The sequence below is a fragment of the Canis lupus genome, chromosome 1 (assembly GCF_003254725.2).
Source record: "Canis lupus dingo isolate Sandy chromosome 1, ASM325472v2, whole genome shotgun sequence".
Lineage (NCBI taxonomy): Eukaryota > Metazoa > Chordata > Mammalia > Carnivora > Canidae > Canis > Canis lupus.
Genome location: NC_064243.1, coordinates 91693848 through 91716274, shown reverse-complemented (window position 1 = coordinate 91716274; position 22427 = coordinate 91693848). Strand labels below are relative to the sequence as shown.

The following is a 22427-nucleotide window of genomic DNA, read 5'->3' as shown; positions in this document are numbered from 1 at the left end:
GGGCGTTTCTGTCTCGTTCATTTACAGATAATACATAAAGAGAAGGCCAGAGAGATTTTTTTTTCTGGTCTTCCTATTACACTAAATATTCACTTGACTGAATGAAATACCCCAAACATGATGTTCTCAAAGTATGGGCTGCTGTTGCCATTTTTAAAATGTTATATTGGGTTATATTAATGCTTATCCGGAGTTAGTTGTTTCAGGAATGTAGGGAATATGGCGTAAGCAATCATAAAAAATGTTGATTTAAGTTGTTAAATGTCATTTTAAAAACTATATAAGTCTAATACAATTGGAAAAGTACCTTTATGTCACCTGTTTGGTGTCCACCTGCATTGCTTTGCTTGCTGGGAGGCACACACCAGCCATAAGACCTAATTGAATAATGGCTCTTGCTGCCACATAAGAAAATCAGCCCCTCTGTGAATATATCGTAAATGCTCCAGAGGGTGCATTCTGGCCTCAGTGAACCATTTGTCTGTCTACATGTCTGGTGACCTTTGCATGACTAGGTGGTTTTGTGGAATTCAAAGAGAAAAATATAGTGCAGTTTAAAAAAACAAAACACTTGAAATGACTACAATGTGGAAATATGTAAAATTGTTAGTAAAACCAAAAGCTAAACCAAACCAAAAGCAAGAAAACTCTTAGTAAACCTGGGTCAACTGGCATTGAAACCAGAGGGGGAAAAAAATTGTTGGAATGTAGGGGGAATTCCTGTTCTAATCAAGGCTACCTAAAAAGCAGTTTAAAAAGGGAAGTTACTGTTAAGGAATGGTATTGCGGCCTTTAAGGCCGAGAAGCAGAGTGTCCTGGATGTAGTGGGGACTTAGGTATCCCCTGCATGGACTCCCCCATCTGCCTTTTTTTATGTCATTATCTCTGTTAGCTGCCTCTTCCTCTTGCACTTGACCCCGCACAACCACCTTCCTTGAAACTACAGCATCTTCTGACTGCAATGACTCAATAATTTATTATCCAGATCAGGACTCCTTTTTTTCCCCCAGTTCATTTCATTTTAAAATCCTATTTATTTATTTCAATCTGATATGGTAAGTGTACTCTAATCTCCATCACCCATTTCACCCATCCCCCAGTCCTCCTCCTGTCTGGTAACCATCAATTACTAGAATCCTTTTGAAAGGAAATGGATTTGACAATTTCACTGGGACAGGAAAATGAGGATACAGGATTGCCCCCTCCCTTTGGAGCTTCAGGGCCCAGCCACTTTATTCCGGTGTCCCCACGTCTCTTGTTTCAGGCAGGCTGTGTGACCCTTTGTTCAGCAGCTCATTCTTAGCTAACGTGGGATATGGGATCCAGGGGCCTGAACAGAACATCAGGAGCTGTTAGCAGGGCTGGATAGTCTTAGAGAAGGTGGACAGGAAGATGAAGCTGGTGACTGTGGCAGTGTTGGGGACACTACGTGTTATAGGACCCGAAGTGTTGGCTCGGTTTCTCTGTAGTAGGTCTTTCACAGCAGCACTCTGGGCTGGGAAAACAGTCCAGGTTGAGGCTAGCCCAAGCTCAAAGATTTCAGAAGCCAAGCAGCTGAGTGTCTGTTCTCCATGGCTCACCTCTCTCCAGTCTGCCCCCCGAAGCCCACAGATTTTCTCACTTCTCCTTGCCCTGTTTCCCCTTAGCCTGTAATGTTTCTACTTCTGTCTTAGCAGTGAAAAGTTTAGCCTGTCTTTACTCTCCTTGCTTCTGCTAACAGAAGCCCAGTTTTCCTTTGGGTTTAGATGCGGCTGGCTCTAGTCTGGTCAGTTGACACGGACCTCCGGCCAGAACACTTGATTCAGAAATGGGTCTTTGATTTAACAAGACTCAGTGGAACTCAGTCTGGGGCTTTTGTTGGAACAATTTGGAAAGACAGGACTTGCTGAGCTGGTAACAATGTAGATGTGGAGATGCAGGTGGTCATCTTGTTCTGCAAGGGGTCATGCCATCCCCCTGAGCATGAAGCCGAAACAGAGAAAATACGCAGTAAGAAAGAGAAAAAGACAGAAGTAGAAAGAGAGACAGAGACAGAGTTAAGAAATAGAGGTAGAGGTAGAGAGAGAGAATGTGTCTTAAAAATATCATTTGAGCTCCTGGACACAGCCATTCTTAAAAATGGAATTTTAATCCTTGATTTTTTCAGTTTTGTGAGCCATAACGTTTCTATTTCAGTTAAACTTAGTTGGATTTCCACCACTTGCCAACAAAAGAGTTTTCACTGATGTCCTTGCCTTAGAATCTTTTTCTTGCTCGGGCTCAGTCAATTATCCCTCCGTCCAACGCCAACCCCTGTTCCTTCTGCTTACTGGAGACTACACGGTTCTTAGATTGTGGGCTTTCCCTGTTGTGGGTAGAGTGTCAGGGCAAGAGGGCTAGGATCCCACAGGAATGAGGGACTTGGTTCAATATTAAAACAAATGAACAAACGTACCTTCACAACCTATCTTCTTCACTTTTTTTTTTAATAATGTTTAGGTCAATGCTGATCATCTCAAGCGTTTAATTGGTTTTTAATCTATGCAGGAAGATTGCTTTGAAATTTGACAAAATGTGTTTTTGCATAAGACTCTTAACATGTAGAAATGTGACAAGTATACAAAATACTCCCCAATTGCCCTCCCCAATGTGCTTTGTACTAACATTTGGTAGGTAAGTGTTATGTGGATTGTGAATTATAGCTTTGGTTGCAAATTGCAAAGCTTTGAAAGAAGAGCAAAGCAATAATACATTCAGTTTCTCAGAGTGCATAAGTACCTTTGTTTTAAGAGAGGTTGATTTGGCAATTGCTTTCACTGAATGCTGACAAGTTTTTTGGTTTTTTTTTTTTTTTTGAAACAGAAACACTAGAAGGGAGAAACTAGCTTGAAGTTTGGTGAAGCTGTCCATTTTTCTAGCTTTTTCATGTTATGCAATGGAAATATCCAGTGTCTCACAGTGATGCTCTGTTGATTGCTCAATGAATCTACTTTCTATCTAAGTCCTTTTGCTACTTTCCTAAGAAACCCTGCTTGTATGAGACCTAAAAAGAGCTATCCTTATGTTGAACTTTACTCAGCAGCAGAGTCCCCTGCAGGTATAGCTGTTTGGGATGTATTCAGAGAGAAGATCTGCATTGCAGCTGTTGGCAGCATATGGGTGCTGCTCAGATGATGCCCTGATGATACAGTTCTGCTTCTGCAGCTCTGACCAGATAGGACGAATCAATGAAATGTATCCTAAATTATTCTAAGCCATTTCCATCCTGAAGGGGAAAGCACCCAGACCATGAGGATAGGGGAAGGAGAATTGAATGGGGGCGAGTGGTCAGCATTGCTGTCTTTTTTGTATTCTGACTTCAGGAAAATAGATCGCTTCCTTATGTGCCCAGTGAAATGAGCTCAATTTGGCAAACTTGAGCTCATGGGCTGAAGGAAATTAAAATAGGCTGTATGTAAATTTGTCAAGATAGCCAAAAGCAGTTCTGCAACCATGTTTAGAGTTCGACATATGATTATTGTTTTGTTTTTTATTTTTAAAAAAATATCTACACCATGATTATCATATTGTCAGTAGTGTGTTTTCTGGTATAATTTTGGGACATGTGGCCAGAACAGCTGATGCAGCCAGGCAGGTATCACCCTTTCCTGCAAAAAAAGATGCTAGTATCTTGGTAAATAAACTGTATGGAAAGTGCTACAGACAGTATCACTTGTAAATAGCAGCTATTTAAGAGAAGCAAGCAAACAAAAACAGATCCAGTCAATCTGGTCCTTTTCGAAGCAGCACCAAAAAGGAAATGGTGTGTCTCTGGAGTCTCTGGATCCACAGAGTATAACTGCATGCTAAAATGGAAGAGTGATAGCTTGTTAAGAAGAAACTGAAATCAAGATTGAGAATCAAAGTGAAATAATTAGAATCCTGACAGTAGCATGGTTAATATCTATACAATAGAGAAATTTACATCTCTGTGGTGAAAAAATGACAAAACATGGCAGTTGAAGCCAGCATGGCTGCAATATCAATTCTACCAAGCCACCATCTTCCCAGTGTGAAGTGTGTCCTTTGAGAGGCATTACTATTTTACCCCTAGGCCCTGCTGTGTCAGAGGGACTAGGCTTGTATTATTGTGTCATCATTGAGGGCATATCCCCATCCTTAAAAACTCTGCCCTCAGCTTCAGACTTCTGGGATATACCCAACTGGGACCTCTATTCCACAGCAGTGGTTCTGACCCCTTTCTCCCCACCCTTTCTACCCTGAGTTGCTGAAGGAGCCAATATGCAAACGTAATGTCCATTTAGACTTTGATTATTTTTTTTTAAAAGATTGTATTTATTTATTCATGAGACACAGAGAGAGAGAGAGAGAGAGAGGCAGAGACATAGACAGAGGGAGAAGCAGGCTCCCTACAGGGAGCCCAATGCAGGACTTGATCCTGGGATCACGCCCTGAGCCAAAGGCAGCCGCTCAATCAGTGAGCCACCCAGGCGGCCCTAGACTTTGATTATGTTCTAAACAGCAAGCCTTTCTTTTCTTCCTTCAGGAGCGAAGAATGGCATCTTTCAAACAAATGGTGCCTGCAGATCAAAAAGTTCTTTCATATAATAATAATAATAATAATAATAATAATAATAATAATAAATACCTTTTGCCCAAATGTTCTCCAAAACATAGAATTACCTGCTGGATTTAAAGACTCCCTTCACTCCTCTTATCAAAAGTCCCTCCCCCTAGTTTGGAGAACCAAGGAAGAGAAGGTAGGTTACTCATGTTGCATCTCAGTTTGGATTCAGCAGTGAGCATCACTGTAGATGGGATGTTTGTGTCTCCCCCAAAGCTAGTATTTGAAACCTAATCTTCAAGGTGGTGGTATTTGAAGGCAGGGCCTTAGGATTGTGATTATAAAAGTGACCTCAGAGAGGTCCCTTGGCCCTTCTGCCATGTGAGGACATAGCCAGAAGAGAGTAGTCCGCAACTCAGAAAAGGATCTCACCAGAACCTGACTGTGCTGACACGCTGATCTTGGACTTCCAGCCTCCAGACCTGTGAGGAATGGATTTCTGTTGTTTATAATCACCCAGTCTATGGTACTTTGCTAGAGCAGCCCAAATGGATTAAGACAGTGTCTTCCAGAGTCCTTTTTCCGGGAGACTGAGGGGAGAGAAGAATCAACAATTAAGTTTCTTTTCCTTTTTAAAGTTATTTTTTTAAAAAAATCTTTATACATCATATGGAAACACAAACATTTCCTTTATTTGCACACATTTATTTTAACCATTAAAATAAAGGCAAGGGAGGCTGTAAAGAGAACATTCTCCTGGGAGCCATTGTGACAGAAATCACCATAGGCAGGACTTAACTGATGCTGATTCCTGGACTTTGGAAGATGCTCCCTATTTTCTAAATCCCATAAATACATCTTAAACTTGTCAAACAGGAAATTCTGATAAAGTTGTGAGTATAGCGTCTAAAATAATATTATAATATTTTTAACAGAAACATAATAGAGGTAATTTATCCGATTACTGTTTACTTTAGAAGACTGTTAATGTATTGTATGGATACTGATGTAACCTAAAACTTTGCTGGAGCTTCTCTTTTACATTTTCTTTTGGAGACAGTTGAGTGACACAAGACTATTCACATTACTTGATAGTCATAATCTTGTTTGTTAACCAAAAGTGATACTTTTCAATGCATCACACATCTTGTTTACTAAATTAGGCACCTATTATTTTGGGGTATATTAAAAGCTCAACTGTCCCCCAAGGTATGAAGATTTGCAACTGTTGGGAATATTCAAAAGACTGTTGAACAAATGAATTTACTGTAGGCTTTGAAAGCCCAAACAGCTTAGATGCCCAGGACTCAAAGAACTCACAGATGGGTGACACAGACCACTGCTGGCAGTCTCTGAGAGCGCAGAGGGAATTGGAGAGGTGCCAGTTCCCTCAGCCTAGAGCTGAGTCAATATTATCTAATATCTTCTTGGGTGTTTTAGTATGCCCAAGAAATTTTATTTTATTTTATTTTATTTATGTTATTTTATTTTATTTTATTTTATTTATTTATTTATTTTATTTTATTTTATTATCTTATTTTATTTTTTTGGTGAGGCCATTTCAGTTCTCTCAGCAAATTTCAGTTATGCAGTATGTTGTTAAGCAACTATAGTCACCATGTAATACATTAGATCCTCAGACCTTATGCCTCCTATAGCTGAACATTTATATCCCTTTACCGACCTCTCCCTATTCTTTTCTGCCCCGCCCCCCCAGCCAGAAAACTCTAAGGAACCACTTTTCTACTCTTTCTTTCTATGAATTTGACTTTTTAAAAGAAGATTCCACATGTAAGTGATAACATACTGTATTTGTCTTCATCTGTCTTATTTCATTTAATTTAATGCCATCAAGTTCTACCCATGTTGTCCCCAATGGCAGAATTTCCTCTGTCTCATAGCTGAATTAATATTTCATTGCAGGAAGTAGATGCATATGATATAATATATATAACAAGATATGTATCTTTATCCATTCATCTGTTGACAGACACTTTGGCTATTTCCATATCTTAGCTATTGTGAATAATGTTGCAGTGAACATGGGAGTGAAGGCATCTCTTGGAGATGATGATTTCACTTCCTTTGGGTATATACCCAGCAATGGGATTGCTGGATCATATAGTAGTTCTATTTTAATTTTTTGAGGAGCATCCATCCTGTTTTCCACAGTGGCTGCACCAATTTACATTCCTTCTAACAGTGCATAAGGGTCCCCTTTTCTCCACATCCTCACTGACACTTGTTATCTTTTGTCTTTTTGATGATAACCACTGTAACAGGTATAAGGTGATGTCTTGTGTTTTTGATTTGCATTTACTTGATGATGAGTGATATGAAGCATGTATCTGTTGGTCATCTGTATGTTTTTGGCAAAATGTCTACTCAGTCCCTTCACCTATTTTTTAACCAGATTGAGTGGAGGTGGCTTTTTTTTTTTTTTCCTGCTATTGAGTTGTATGAGTTCTTTATATACTTTGGGTATTTACTCCTTATCAGATATATGATTTGCATTTATTTTCTCCCATTCAGTAGCTGCCTTTTCATTTTCTTGATGGTTTCCTTCACAGTGCAGAAGCTTTTTAGTTTGATGTAGTCCCATTTATTTATTTTTCCTGTTGTTACCTTTGTTCTTAGTGTCGAATTAAAAAAAAATCATTGTCAAGATCAATGTTGAGGTGTTTATTCCCATTTTCTTCTAGAAGTTTTATGGTTTCAGATCTTATGTTCAATTCTTTAATCCCTTTTGAGTTGATGTTGTATATGGTGTAAGATAGAGGTTTGGGTACATTCTTCTCCAGTTTTCCCAGCATCATCTATTAAAGACACTATCCTTTCCCCATAAGATATTCTTGACATCTTTGTTGTACATTGATATGTATGTAGGCAAGAGGCTCTCTATCCTGTTCCATTAATCTGTGTGTCTGTTTTTATGACAACACCATACTGTTTTACTTACTGCAACTTTGCAATATAGTTTGAAATCAGAAAGTGTAATGCCTCCGCTTTGTTCTTTTTTCTCAAGATTGCTTTGGCTATTAGGAATTTTGTGGTTCCATATAAACTTCAGGATTATTTTTCTTTTTCTGTGATATGGATGACATTAAATCTGTAGATTGCTTTGGGTGTATGGACATTTTAACAATATTAATTCTTCCAAACCATGAACACAAGATATATTTACACTTATTTGTGTCATCTTCAATGTTTTTCATCAATGTCTTATAGTTTCGAGTACAGATAATTGGTGTCCCCTCCTTGATTCAATTTATTTCCAAATATGTCATTCTTTTTGATGCAATATTAAATAGGATTTTGCTTTCTTAATTTCTCTTTCTCGTAGTTCATTGTTGGAGTTTAGGAACACAACTGATTTTTGTGTATTGATACTGTATCTTGCAACTCTATTGAATTCATTGGTTATAACAATTTTTGGTGGGGTCCTTTAGGGTTTTCTATATATAATATCATGTTGTCTGCAAACAGAGACAGTTTTGCTTCTTCCTTTCCAATTTGGATGCCATTTATTTCTTTTTACTGCGATTTGCTATGAGTAGGATTTCAAATACTATGTTGAATAGGAGTGGTGAGAATGGGCATCCTTGTCTTGTTTCCGGTCTTAGAGAAAAGCTTTCAATGTTGTACTATTGAGTATGATGTCAGCTGCAGGATTGTCATATATACCTTTGTAATATTGAGGTGTGTTCCCTTTATACTTGTTTAACTTGTTTGTTGCAAGTTTTTATCTAACAAAGTTTTAAAATATTTTAGAGTCTGAAAATATTATCTGGTATCTTTTAAAAGAAATAAAATACAAATATAGATTATAGTTTAATAGGGTTGGTACTTTTGACACCCAGTAGAACTTGATAAGCAAATAAGTAGGTTCAAGATTTGAAAGAACATAGTTAAAAACCTTGTTGAAATTAAGATCTACTAAGTCTCTGATGTTGCCTCTGAGAACAAATAAGAGAAGAGCAAAAAGACATTGTAATTATTGAGCTTTGCAGCTTTATGTGTAGTTGACAGACTTCATAGGAAAAGTCTGTCAACTTCATATCACCAGTTTGATGTCAAAAGTGAATTTAGGGGCACCTGACACAGAAAAGCCTAACTATTTGTCATGACAAAGCAAGTTGTAAAACAGTAGAGTACGATACTATTATTATAAGTAATATGGTGGTAGATAAAAACATAACAAAGAAAAATTAGTGGGAGATTTTATCTCAAAATCCTATTAGTGGTTATATCTAGGAATCATTTATCCTTCCTGACTTTCTCTTCTGCATTTTGAAATTTAATATGATTAAGTTATTTACATATTATTTTTTTAATTAAAAAAATATTGTGGGATCCCTGGGTGGTGCAGCGGTTTGGCGCCTGCCTTTGGCCCAGGGCGCGATCCTGGAGACCCGGGATCAAGTCCCACGTCGGGCTTCCGGTGCATGGAGCCTGCTTCTCCCTCTGCCTGTGTCTCTGCCTCTCTCTCTCTCTCTCACTGTGTGCCTATCATAAATAAATAAATTAATTAATTAAAAAAAAGATTGTATTAAAAAAATATTGTAAGGGAGCAGAAATACCAATTCATCTATTTATTGCCCGTGTAGGAAAAAGTTGTGAAGAAATAGCACATATTTTAATGTAATGTAGAGTTAGAATACATATTATACAGAGGTTCTACTAAGTGGAGTTCTCAAAAATGTCTTGTCATCAGAATCACCAGGGACACAGCTAAAAATACAAGTGCTGGGCTCTGTCATTCTGGTACAGTAGACCAGGGTAGAGACTCGGGAATCTAACCACAGGGAATTGGCTAACATGGCACATCCATGAAAGTTGAAGCATACATCCATTAACAGTCAGGTGGAGAGACTACTTAATAATGTGAGAAGTTATTCAGAGTATCTTGAATGAAAAGATGTATTTACAAAATAGTGCAACAGAATTTTGCAGAGGAATTTTTGCACGCATGCGCGTGCACTCAAACACTCCAAAACACCATACAATGAAATGTTAATAATTAATAGCTTGCATAAATTGCATACTTTTATTTTCTTCTTTTTAGTTTGTTGCATTTTGCAAATGTTCTATACTTTTTAGGTGTCGGTTTTGCAATTACTTAAAAATCATTGCTTACATCCTCTCCTTTATAAGGGTATAATTGCAAAAGATAAAGAGTCGACAGAAAATTTCATAATGCAGGTAAAGTTTTAGTCAACAAGCCATTCTTATAAAAGAGAGATCCACATGGGGACACTAGCTAGATGGGGGTTTATAATTGGGGTGAGCATTTGACACTGTTCAGCATACACTGTAAATCTAATTTTGACTTATTCCACCATTCCTTTATCCATCTCCAAGTTTCTTTAGAGTACATGGCATTCCCTTGAGTGGAGCTGTGTTAGGTATGTTCACATATTTATTCTCAGACAAGGTATCTTTTCAACCTATCCCCCTGGACATGGGGCAGCCCCAGAGCTTCACAGGGCTGGCTCACAAATTGAAAATAGTTTTACCACATTCATTTCAGATGTGTTTATTGAGTGGCTGCTCTCTTAGTACTATTTGTGAAGACTGAAGCCCTAAACCGTGCCCTAAAATAGTTTGCTATAGATAGATTTTTTTAAAAAGATATTTTCAATAAAATATGAAATATGGTGGTAAGCTGAGAACATGAGATTTGAGCAAAGGCTCTCATCCCTGGCTTACACATGAAAACTAACTCTGGACATGCCTTGGCCTCATCATCAGAACATTGACTAAGCAGGTGTGGGATGAGGGTCCAGCATCCATAGTGTAAAAAGTCTTTCCAGGTGATTCTCATCAAGTGTTGAAGCCCACCATGCCTGTGGGTGTTCCAGAACATAGCAATGAGGAAATGCTGATTGAGTTAAATCTTGGGGGATAAATAGGAGTTTGATGTCAAAAGTGAATTTAGGGGCACCTGAGTGGCTCAGTGGTTGAGGTCATGATCCCGGGGTCCTGGGATCGAGTTTCATATTGGGCTCTCCGCAGGGAGTCTGCTTCCCCTCTGCCTATGTCTCTGCCTCTCTCTGTGTGTCTCTCATGAATAAATAAATAAATAAAACCTTTTAAAAAGTGAATTTAAAGAGAAGAGATACGGTTTCAAGTCAAGAAACCAGGCCAGGACCAGGTTGATGTGGGCATTTGTAAGCACTTTAGCATGGCAGAAGTGTGGAGGACGCAGTGCACAAGGAGAAGGTGTGCAGGGTAGCATGCAAGGCCAGACACATGTGAGGGGCTGGAGCTCGTGGTGAACTGAGTGTGTGTGGGCATCAGGAATCCAGCACGGGCTGTAAAGGAGAGACCTGGTCATATCACCAGTGGTGGAAAGGGAGAAGGTCACAGGCGATAAGGACCACTGGGCGGGATGTAAGAGACATTTCTTTTTTTTTTTTTTTTTTTTTCTTTTCAAGATTTTATTTATTTATTCATGAGAGACACAGAGAGAGGCAGAGACATAGGCAGAGGGAGAAGCAGGCTTCCCGCGGGGAGCCCGATGCGGGACTCAATCCCAGGACCCCGGGATCATGTCCTGAGCCAAAGGCAGATGTTCAACCACTGAGCCACCCAGGTGTGGTGACATTTCTAAGGCTGAAGTCACAAAACTTGACCACTTTGTGCTGTGTTATCTATTAGTAATAATACTTTGGGGATTTTCTGAGCCTTCATCTATTTATTTCTTTTCCTCAAATTATAAAAGCATTTCCTTATATCCACATATCTTCAGTTATTTTATTTTTTCTCTCTACACCTGGAGTATACTAAATGTAAAAAACACCCTGTTGTGACAATGGAGTGAGATTATATATACACACATATGTATATATATTCATTATATATGTTTTTATATTCACATATATTTTTTCATTATCATCAACAATCACATTCCCCAGAGCATGTACTGAGAATAAGCCTGTAAGCTTTATGAACACAGGACCCGGAGAATTCCCTGAGCCCAGCCTCTGCGTGTCCCACTTGGCTCTCTCCCATGACACTGATGAACACAAGTATGCCTGACGAGTCGAAGGCTGTCACATCTCAGAGTGGCTCCTGCTTCCACCTTGCCATTCCTATCGTGTGTGCGTCCGGGGATCAACGTGCCCTTTGAATCTTCTAATATTTTCTCAGACTTTTGTACAGAGTGCAGTGCTGAGTTCTGTGGTTGCAGTGCTGAGTACTGTGGTTCCCTCAGTATAGAAACGGATCTGCTTTTTATCCTTGCAGATCTCAGCTCCTTTTCAAATACCTTGAAAAGATGCCGGAATGAGAAAAAGGAATTGTCGGTGTTCAACCAGCGGACAGAAGAGGCATCTGCCGTGCAGTACTTCCAGGTCAGGAAAGTTGCCCTGGCGGACAGGAGTGGGTTCCAGGTGCTGCACACCTGTGGACACCCCTGTGGACACACCTGGGCAGGCTGGTGGTCGGGGAGGATGCCGTGGGCATGGCTCTGCCACTACTCATGGCGTGGTCCCCTGAGCGGTGGCACAGCCCAGGTTGGAATCCTCACCACCTTCACTTCTCAAGTTGTCAGGATGTGGGCAAGTTGCTGTACTTCCTGGCCTCACTTTTGTTGTCTGGGGATGAAAATTCATCTATTTTTTTTAATGATTTAACTTGATGAGAGGATGTATATGAATTCAGTGTGGTGCCTATAACAGCAAACCCCATCAAATGGTGGCAGTTAGGATGACGGTATTTGTGACTCAGTGATCATGGATTTGTATGCACCATATCACTCAGCTGGCTTGCCTGATAAGAATGACCATCGTCACCACCTGCCCTACACCTGCCCTCTCTCAAGACTTCTGTCCAAGTCCTGCATTTCTCTCCTGACTCAGGACTCATTAGAGACGTCCCTTTTGTCTCTGGCCTCTTTCTCTCTCTTGTGCCTATTATTCTTCTTTGTGTTCTCTCATAGCCTTTGCTTTGAGAACCCTGGGCACCTACCTGGGCAATATCTAGGCCTGAATCTGTGAATGGAGCAGCCTTTGGAAGTCTGAGATTGACTTATAGTTCTAGACCTTACAAATAGGGCAAATATGGATAGGTTACTGCATCTTTCTGAGCTTCGGCTTGCCTGTGTGTTAGGCTCAGCCTACCTTGACTAGATGGTCATGAAATGATGCCTTGTGGGTTGTTTACTCTCCCCATCCTTCTCTTTTCCTTACAGTTTTATGGCTGCATTTCCCAGCAGCAGAACATGATGCAAGATTTCGTGAGGACAGCCACGTACCACAGAGCCATCCTCCAGAACCACATTGACTTTAGAGACAAGGTAATGCTGGCAGCATGTTATTAATCTCAAACCATTTAAGAAACCTTGTCAAAAACTAGAATAAAGATTAAGCTTTGATAGAATTACCATATGACCCAAAAATTCCACTCCTGATCATATACGCCAAAGAATTGAAAGCGGGTACTCAAGCGACTATTTGTATGTGAATGTTTATAGCAGCACTATTCACAATTTCCAGAACATAGAAAGAACCCAAAATGCCCATCAACTGATGACTGGATAAACAAAATGTGGTCTATCCATACAATAGGATGTTGATGGTGTCTTTCAGATTTATCTTATCCATAAAAATAACACAGTGCTGGTACATGCTTCAACATGGATGAACCTCAAAAATGCGCCAAGTGAAAGAAGTCACAAAAGCTCATGCATATGATTCCACGTAACCGAAACATTCAGAATAGGCAAGTCCATTGAAAGGAAGCAGACTCATGGTGGCCGGGGACAGAGGGAGAGAGAAATGGGGAGTGGTGCTTAATGGGTACAGGGTTTCCTTTTAGGGTGATAGAAAGGTCTTGAAACTTGATAATAGGTAACAGTTACATAACATAGTGAAAGTGCCAATTGACCCTGAATTTTACAATGTAAAATGAGTCATGGTTAATTTTATGTTATGTGAATTTTGCCTCAATGAGGAAATTAAGCTCTGAGTACCAGGAAGGCAAGGGACTGAATATGTTATGTCTCGGAGCACTGAATGGGTCAGGACCTCTGTTGCTGCATAATAAATGGTTCTTAGGGAGTCTCTTTGCTTCAGCTTTTTTCATGGACTCCACAAGAGCCGGCACTGATTTCCTTCACAAAATGGATCTGAATGATGAGTGACTGCTAACACATTATACAAGTGTCGCCCATTATTCTCCAGCCTGTTAAATTAGCCAGTGTGCAAAATACCATGTGGCTCATCGCAGAGACATGAGGACTGGTCAGTGGACTCCTGGGATTTGTTTTATGTTTTCTCCCTAACTAGCTGTGGGATCTTAGGCAAGACTCTAAACCTCTCTGGGTCTCACAGTCTCTTCTACTGCCATAGCAATAGTAGACCATGCCTTCTATTTGAGGCATTAATTCCCCCAGAAGGGTATGGTGGTGGAAGATTGAAATAATGGTCCTAAAGATTCATGGTTCCCTGTGTCCACACCCATTTGCAAAGTCTTAATAGCTTTTCTTTCATCAAGAGAAGTGTTGTGTTTTTTTGTTTTGTTTTGTTTTGTTTTGCCTTTATCTCTGTGCTCTCCTTCTGGTATGCTTTCCCCAAAACACTATGACAGAGGTTAACACTGTATGGATTTCAGAGCCTAGAGCTTAAGGGACTTTGTGGCTCTGGACCTCATCCTCTTGGAACCCTGTATCACATCATGAAGAAGCCCAGTCTAGCCTCCTAGATGTTGAAAGGTCACATTAAAGAGACCTGACATGCCAGTCAACAGCCAGCACCAACTGCCACTCCTATGCATGGGGCCATCTTGGACAGCCAGTCCAGCCACCCCTCCAGCTGAATGTAGAAACATGAATGTATCTAGGCAAGACTAGCAGAGAAGCTGCCCAACCCTCCCATGGAAGTGAGAGAAACTACAAATTGGTTCCAGTTTAAGCCCCTAAATTTTAATGTGGCTTGTTATGCAGCAGTAGTTAATTAAAACAGAGAGAAAACTGTATGAAAAAGTAGTGATAAATGGTCACCCAGCTAGAAGTTGATTTGCCCCTGGCTTTCTTTCCTCTGTCATCTTCATTCTGCTCTTGAGCCCAGCAGAGGTGGTATTTTTGTTGTTGTTGTTTTTGGTTATTCTATTTTCTTTTTTCTTTTTTTGGTTATTGTATTTTTCAATTCCAAAATTTCCATCTGGCTCCTGTTTATGTCATCTGTTTTTTACCTGAGACTATTTTACCCATTGGTCTCAGCAGTGTTCGTGATTGCTGGTTGGAGCTTTTTTATCATAGTTTTTGTCAGATAATTCTAACATCTGTGTTATTGCTGTTTAGTCAATTGTCCTTTCCAAGGGAATTAAAGTTTTCCTGATTCTTCATATGGCAAGGAATTTTGGATTGTATCCTGTGCATTTTGAATATTATGAGATTCTAGGTCTTATTTAATGCCTAGGGAGAACACTGATATATTTCTTTTAGTTTTCATTCAAGCTTGGTTAGGTTCTGGCTACGAGTTTAATGCTCACTAGTTGACCTTCTGAGAGCTCTGGTTCTCATGTCAGTTCAGTTTTCCAAAGTCTTTGGCAGTGCTGTTTGGGTCTGCATGTGTGTGTTACCCTGTGGTCAGTCTGGTGCCTGGCAGACTTCTCAAAGTACTGATATGCTTGCTAATTAAGGTTAGATTCATGCATATACAGATTGACAGTGAGCCCAGGAATTTATTTTAAAAACAGAAAACTTGATGGAGTTGCCTTTCCAAGGTCCTTCCTCCTCCATGATTTCCCTGGTACTTTCTGATTCTCTGGGACCACTTCTTAGTCTCTGGGCACAAAGCTCACTCTGTCATGTACTTCCATGACTTTGCCCACACTGGCCAAGCAGAGAGGGGACAAAGAAAGAAAAAAGGCAGTGGGGGGTGGCCTCAGCCTTTGGAAATAACCACACCACTGAATGAAGAGGTAGGTTCCCCTCCCTTGTCATTTTGACTCCTGTAGACTGATGCTGTCACTACTACTAGATTACTGGAGGCTAGAAGACTCGAAGAGAAGAAAGGGAAGGAAAAGAAAGGAGGGAGAGGAGAAGGAAGAGGGAAAGGAAAAAAAAAAGGAGGAAGGGAAAACCAGAGTATTTCCATATTTGAGATTATAGTTTCCTTTCTTGATGCCAGAGCCAGAGCTAAGTGTCTTCAGGAGCTCTCTTGTCTGCATCCGGGTACCCATTTCTGGTGTGTTGAGTTCAGACCATGGGTGGGGTAGAGGATTTGGTTTGGTTGAATTTTGACTTTGGGTCTTCCCCAGTCCACCTGCTACTATATACTTTTCAGAGTCTTCAAGTACCTGTTCCATGCATTGAGTTCAGGTTTCACAGCTGTGCTTGGTGGGAGAGGAAGGGTGAGGTGGACTCTCTCTGACTTTCCCAGGACCAGATCTGGGGACTCTGGAGAGTGAGGGTGATGGTAGGAAGCAAAGATAAGATAAGAAATGGTTGTATTTGGCCACAGAGTCTCCTCTGTCTTGTCATATGTCTTGATGTGTCTGGGACCTTTGCCTTGCCAGTGGGGCCTGCCTGGTTAGCAGATAGGAAGTAAACATTCCTAACAAGAAGGACCTCATTATGGCAGGTGGGCAGGATTGGGATAGAGGAGGGAAACGCTTGTTTCTTTTGACACTTTACCTGGTATTCAGGATTGTGGGTAATCAGTCTTACTGACCAAAGGTAGATATTTTTTGCTAATTAAAAAACAAAAACAAAAAACAGGTGTCTGGGTGGCTCAGTCGGTTAAGCGTCTGCCTTCAGCTTGGGTCATGGTCTCAGGGTCCTGGGATCGAGTCCTGCATTGGACTCCCTGCTCAGCAGGGAGTTTGCCTTTCCCTTTCCCTCTGTCTGCCCCTACCCCTGCTTGTGCACATTGCTCGCTTGCTTGCTCTCTCTCTGCCAAATAAGTAAGTAAAATATTTTTAAAATAATAAAAATAATACAAATTTTAAAAAACAAAACCAAAAAACCCTCCAAACTATTGATCAGTTCTTCGTGGTTTGAAAATGTTTCCTGGAGGTAATACTTTGGTTTAGGGAAACTTCTCTCCCTCTAAAGTTGCTTAGTTTCCACATATAATCTATTTTCTATTATCTACCATAAGTTTTCTATATTTCTATAATCTGTTTTTAATTCTGAGGTTAGAGCTTCTAAAGACCATTCTCCAAACTACCAATCGTATGAATAAGTTGCATTATAAGCTTTCACAGAATTTCACATGCATTATGTCACTTGACCATTTCCTTTGTATATCTTTTCATCTATAAAAATGAAGCTATTGGACTGGCTCATCTTTAAGGTCACTCACAGCTATAACCTCATTTGATTTTGTGAATAATCCTTTTCCTGCCAACCTGAAATGGCCTTGCCTGCCAATGAAATAAAATAGGCTTCTATCTGTTGGGGTTTATGAAGGTGATAATTAATCACATGGTTGATAATTAATTATATCTCTTTCCCCCTCTGAGTTCTGAACCAATTTAGAAATAGACACAGATGTCAGGTAGAAATAATAGCAGCTTTATGGTTGTTAATGCTGATTGGAGAACAGGGATTGGACCTGTAGCCAAATAAGGCTTCCTGTTCCCCCACACACACACAACTTTTCCACCCACTTCTATGCTGAACAACCAGTCTGCCTAGATGCACCCAGAGCCTGCCCGGCCTGCTCCCCTGTAGGGAACTCAAGAGTGCATGCTTGAGCAGGGGGTGAGCAGGCTGCCCCCCACCTCAGCAGCGGGCTGCGCATGCTCAGTCCTGTTTCCCAGCATCACCAGGCACATGGGTCACTCTTACTCTGAAGGAAAAAGAAGAAGGTTGGTACACTTTTTTCTGATGGTACATATCCCCTCCCCTCTGAAAACAGAAATAACTAACTATCCCAGTTGTAATGTCTCAAGAATCCCCTCATTCCTAGTCAGTCTAGAATGGTCTCTCACCCCAACTCTGAATCTACCAAATCCACCATGAATCCAAAATCTTTTTAGATTCTTTTTTGTTTGCTTTATCATTCTGAAGACCAGTCTGGAATAAACCCTGGGATTCCATGGAGGATGCTACCTTTTCATTAAACCCTTATATTCTTTCTTGGTGAAATTACCTAAAAGGGCATGGGGTTTAGAATGATCAGTACCAATGGCTGTTATATGTTGAGGAACATAGCATATGCAGGCACCATGCCAAGAACTTTCCATATACTGTTTCTGTCTTAGTTCAGGCTGCTACAGCAAACTACCATAGACTGGGTGGTTTAAATAAACGTTTATTTTTCATAATTCTGGAGGATGGGAAGTCCAAGAGCAGTGTGTCAGCAGAGCCGGTGTCTGCTGAGGAATCATTTCCTGGCTTATAGATAGTGGCTTTCCTGCTACATCCTCACATGTCCCAGAAGGAGAAGCAGCAAACCCTTTCACGTCTCTTCTTATAACGCCACTCGTCACCATCATGAGGGCTCCGCACTTGTCACCTCATTACTTCCCAAAGCCCATCTTCAACTACCATCACGTTGAACTTTCCAAATGGTGGGGGAGTAGGAGACCTTAGTTTTGTCTGGTCCCAGGGATTCAGCGAGATAGCTGTCAAATCATTCTAAAACCTGTGAACTCAACCAGAGATCTAAGAAAAGGATGGCTGCAACTCTACAAATAGAAAAGTGACCACTTTGTGCAAGGTAGGAGGTGACAGAGAAGTGAATTCCAGGCGATTTACGGGGAAGATAAACTGCAAGGGGATGGAGCCTCCTGCACCTGGCTTCCAGAAAGTGATAAAGCAGCAGAGCCCCAAAGCAGAACTTTGGGAGGTCTGCTCCAGTAAGGGACCGCTTGGCTGAAAGGTGCTCAGACACCAAAGCAAAGTGGAAACCTAGGTGGGACAGTGTGGTCTCAGGATCCTTGGGGTTGCGGGAAGACCGGGGGTGCCTGATGCGGCAGAGTTCCCAGGCATCGGAGCGGGGAAGCCGGCTGCAGTCAGTGAGCCCAGGAGCGGGTGCTCAGCTCGGGGTGGCCATAAACCGCCAACCATGGCACCACCCGGTGACTGTTCTCTGAGCAGGGGCCTGGCAAGAGGCGGAACCCACCAGACTCCCCCCATTCTGCAAAAGGAGCAGAATGCACCTGCACACCGCAGGAGTCTGCAGGGTTTGGGGACTCAAAGCGGGGTCCTGTGTCTGAAATAGAAATGCCGGGTCACAGGCTGGGTGAACACGGAGGGCAGGAGATGCTGGAGACAGCAGTGGGCCTGCCCTTCCCTGAGGGCGAACTGAGGAGTGGGGGGCACGCTCTTGCACTCCAGGGCTGGAGACTGGGAGGCCCCCATTTTCACCCTCAGCCTCCAAGGCTGCTCAGAAAGCGTCCAGGGAACAAAAGCCACCCAGAACAATCTGATGCAGGTCTTCAGCCACCCCGCCCCACAAGGGCAGCGCAGGTCTGCCCTGGCAGAGACACCCGGGAATCAGTGCACCCTCGTCCTCAGGTCAGCAAGGACATCCCGCCGAGACCGGGACCGATGACACAACCGCGAAACCCCAGTCCTAGGGGAAAATGGCATATGGAATGCATGGGCTTTTTCTCATGATTCTTCAGTCTTTCAAGTTTAATTTTCTTTCTCTTTCCTTTTCAACCAATTTCTTATTTTATCAACTTTTTAAAGTCTTTTTTTTTATTTTTAATTTTACACTTACATTTTATCCTTTCATTGTATTTCATTTAACTTGTATATTTCATTTACTTGTGTGTGTGTGTGTGTGTGTGTGTGTGTGTGTGTATATATATATATATATATATATATATGATTTCTTTACAATTTTGGGGTGCAGTTTCTTCCAACAAACAGGCTCAAATACACCCGGAATCTACTATATGTCTCTCTTCTGTTTACCTGTCAGATTATATTTTCTCTCTTCTTTTCAAAGTCTTTTTAAATTTTCGTCTTTATGGTTTCATTCTATCCTTTCACTGTATTTAATTTTGCTTTTGTATATATATGTTTTTCTTTCTTTACAATTTTGGGATGTAGTCTCTTCTAACAAGCCGATCAAAATACACCCAGGATATAGTGTATTGCTGTTCTGTTCACCTGTCTGTTTACATTGTTTCTTTTTTGTTTTGTCTTTTAATTTACATTCTGTCTTCTCATTGTATTTATTTATGTACATATATAAATTTTTCTTTCCTTACAATTTTGGGACCTAGTTTTGTAGGAAACAGATCAGAATACACACAGGATCCAGTGTATTGCTCTGTTCTGTTCACCTGTCTGATTATATTCTCTCTCTTTCTCTCTTTTTTTTTTATTTTATTTTTTCAGTTTTGGGTCTCTACTGATTAGTTTAGTGTATATTTCTCTGAGGTCATTGTTGCCATTTCAGTATTTTGTTCTCTCATTCATCTGTTCTTCTCTGGACAGAATGCCAGGATGGAAAAACTCACCTCAGGCAGTATTGACTGCCAGGGACCTAGTCAGTATGGATATAAGTAAGATGTCAGAGCTAGAGTTCAGAATAACAATGATATACGTACTAGCTTTCTGGAGAAATAAAAGAATAAAAATCTAATAAAGTCAAAATGGAAAAGGCTATTAATGGGATGCAATAAAAAATGGAGTTTCTAACTGCTAGGATAAATGAGGCAGAAGAGAGAATTCATGATACAAAAAACAAAATGTTGGAGAATAAAGAAGCTAAGAAAAAGATAAACAACTACTAGAACATGAGAGGAGATTTCAAGAGGTAAGTGATACCATACAATGAAATGATATGAGAATAATTGGGATCCCAGAAGAAAAGGAAATAGGGGGCAGAGGGTATATTGGAACAAATTACAGCTGAGAACTTCTCTAATCTGGGAAAGAAAACAGGCAGTTAAGTCCAAGAGGCACAGAGAACCCCTCTCAAAATCAATAAAAATAGGTCAACATCTCAGCATGTAACAGTGAAGCTTACAAATCTCAGAGACAGAGAAAATCCTGAAAGCAGCTCAGAACAAGAGATCCTTAACCTACCAGGGTAGAAACATTAGACTGAGAGCAGACCTGTCCACAAACACCTGACAAGCCGGAAAAGACTGGCATGATATATTCAGTGTGCGAAATGAGAAAAATATGTGGCCAAGAATATTTTATCCAGCAAGGCTTTTATTCAAAATAGAAGGAGAGACAAAAAGCTTCTAGGACAAACAGAAACTAAAAAATCTGTGATCACTAAACCAGCCTGGCAAGAAATATTAAAGGGAATCCCTTAAGCAAGAGAGAACCCAAAAGTAACAAAGACCAGAAAGGAACAGAGACAATATACAGAAACAGTTACTTTACAGGTAATACAATGGCAGTAAATTCATACCTTTCAATAGTTAAAATGGGCTACATGCCCTAGTCAAAAGACATAGGGTATCAGATTGGATAAAAAAGCAACATCCATTGATATGCTGTCTGCTAAAGACTCATTTTAGACCCAAAGATACCTCCAAATTGAAAGTAAGGGGGTGGAAAACCATTTATCATGCTAGTGGACATCAAAAGAAATCTGGGGTAGCCAACCTTATGTCAGACAAATTAGATTTTAAACCAAAGACTATAATAAGAGGTAAGGAAGGACACTATAACATAATTACAGAGTCCATCCAACAAGAAGATCTAACAATTTTATTTATGCCTCTGAGGAGGAGGCAATTATATAAACCAGTTAATAACAGAATTAAAGAAACACATCAGTAATAATACAATGATAGTAGGGGACTTAAACACCCCACTCACTGCAATGCACAGATCATCTAAGCAGATCAACAAGGAAACAAGGGCTTTGAATGACACACTGAACCAGATAGACTTCACAGATATATTCAAAGCATTCCATCCTAAAGCAACAGAATAAACATTCTTCTCGAGTGCACATGATACATTCTCCAGAGTATATCACATTATGGGTCACAAATCAGGTCTCAACTGGTACCAAGAGATTAAGATCATTCCCTGCATATTTTCAGACCACAATGCTTTTAAACTGGAATTCAATCACAAGAGGAAATTTGGAAATAATTCAAATGCATGGATGTTAAAGAGCATCCTATTACAGAATGAATGGGTCAACCAGGAAATTAAAAAAAATTTTTAAATCCATAGAAACAAATGAAAATGAAAGCAAGCTGTCCAAAACCTTTAGGATGCAGCAAAGGTAGTCCTATGAGGGAAGTATATAGCAGTACAAGCCTTTCTAAAGAAACAAGAAAGGTCTCAAATACACAATCCAGTCTTACATTTAAAGGAGCTGGAGAAAGAACAGCAAATAAAGCCTAAACCCGGCATGAAAAGAAAATTAATAAAAGATTAGGGCAGAAATCAGTGAAATAGAAACCAAAAGAACAGTACAACATATCAACGAAACTAGGAGCTGGTTCTTTGAAAACATTAATAAGATCGATAAACCCCTGGCCAGACTTATCAAAAAGAAAAGAGAAAGGGCACAATTAAATAAAATCATGAATGAAAGAGGAGAGATCACAACCAACACCAAATAAATACAATGATAAGAACATATTATGAACTACTATATACCAACAAATTAGGCAATCTGGAAGAAATGGATGCCAGTTATATAAACCAGTTAATAACAGATGTGTAAACTACCAAAACTGAAACAGGAAGATGGAAAACCTGAACAGACCCATAATGAGTAAGGAAATTGAAGCAGTAATCAAAAATCTCCTGACAGACAAGAGTCCAGGACCAGATAGCTTCCCAGGGGAATTCTACCAAATATTTAAAGAAGAATTAATCCCTGATGAACACGGATGCCAAAACTCTCACCAAGTTACTAGCCAGTAGGATCCGACAGTATATTATAAGGATTATTCACCACAACCAAATGAGATTTATCCCTGGGCTGCAAGA

At 40.3% G+C, this 22427-nt stretch overlaps 1 protein-coding gene across 1 annotated transcript in view; it reads left to right on the top strand.

Annotated features, from left to right (window-relative positions):
• LOC112643516 (histone-arginine methyltransferase CARM1-like) overlaps window positions 1–22427 on the top strand; it is a 253878-nt gene that overhangs the window by 135540 nt on the left and 95911 nt on the right. Inside the window, exons 4-5 of the mRNA XM_035709112.2 lie at window positions 11792–11898; window positions 12738–12842. Of these exons, the coding sequence (XP_035565005.2) occupies window positions 11792–11898; window positions 12738–12842 (212 nt within the window). The remainder of the gene's footprint in view (window positions 1–11791; window positions 11899–12737; window positions 12843–22427) is intronic.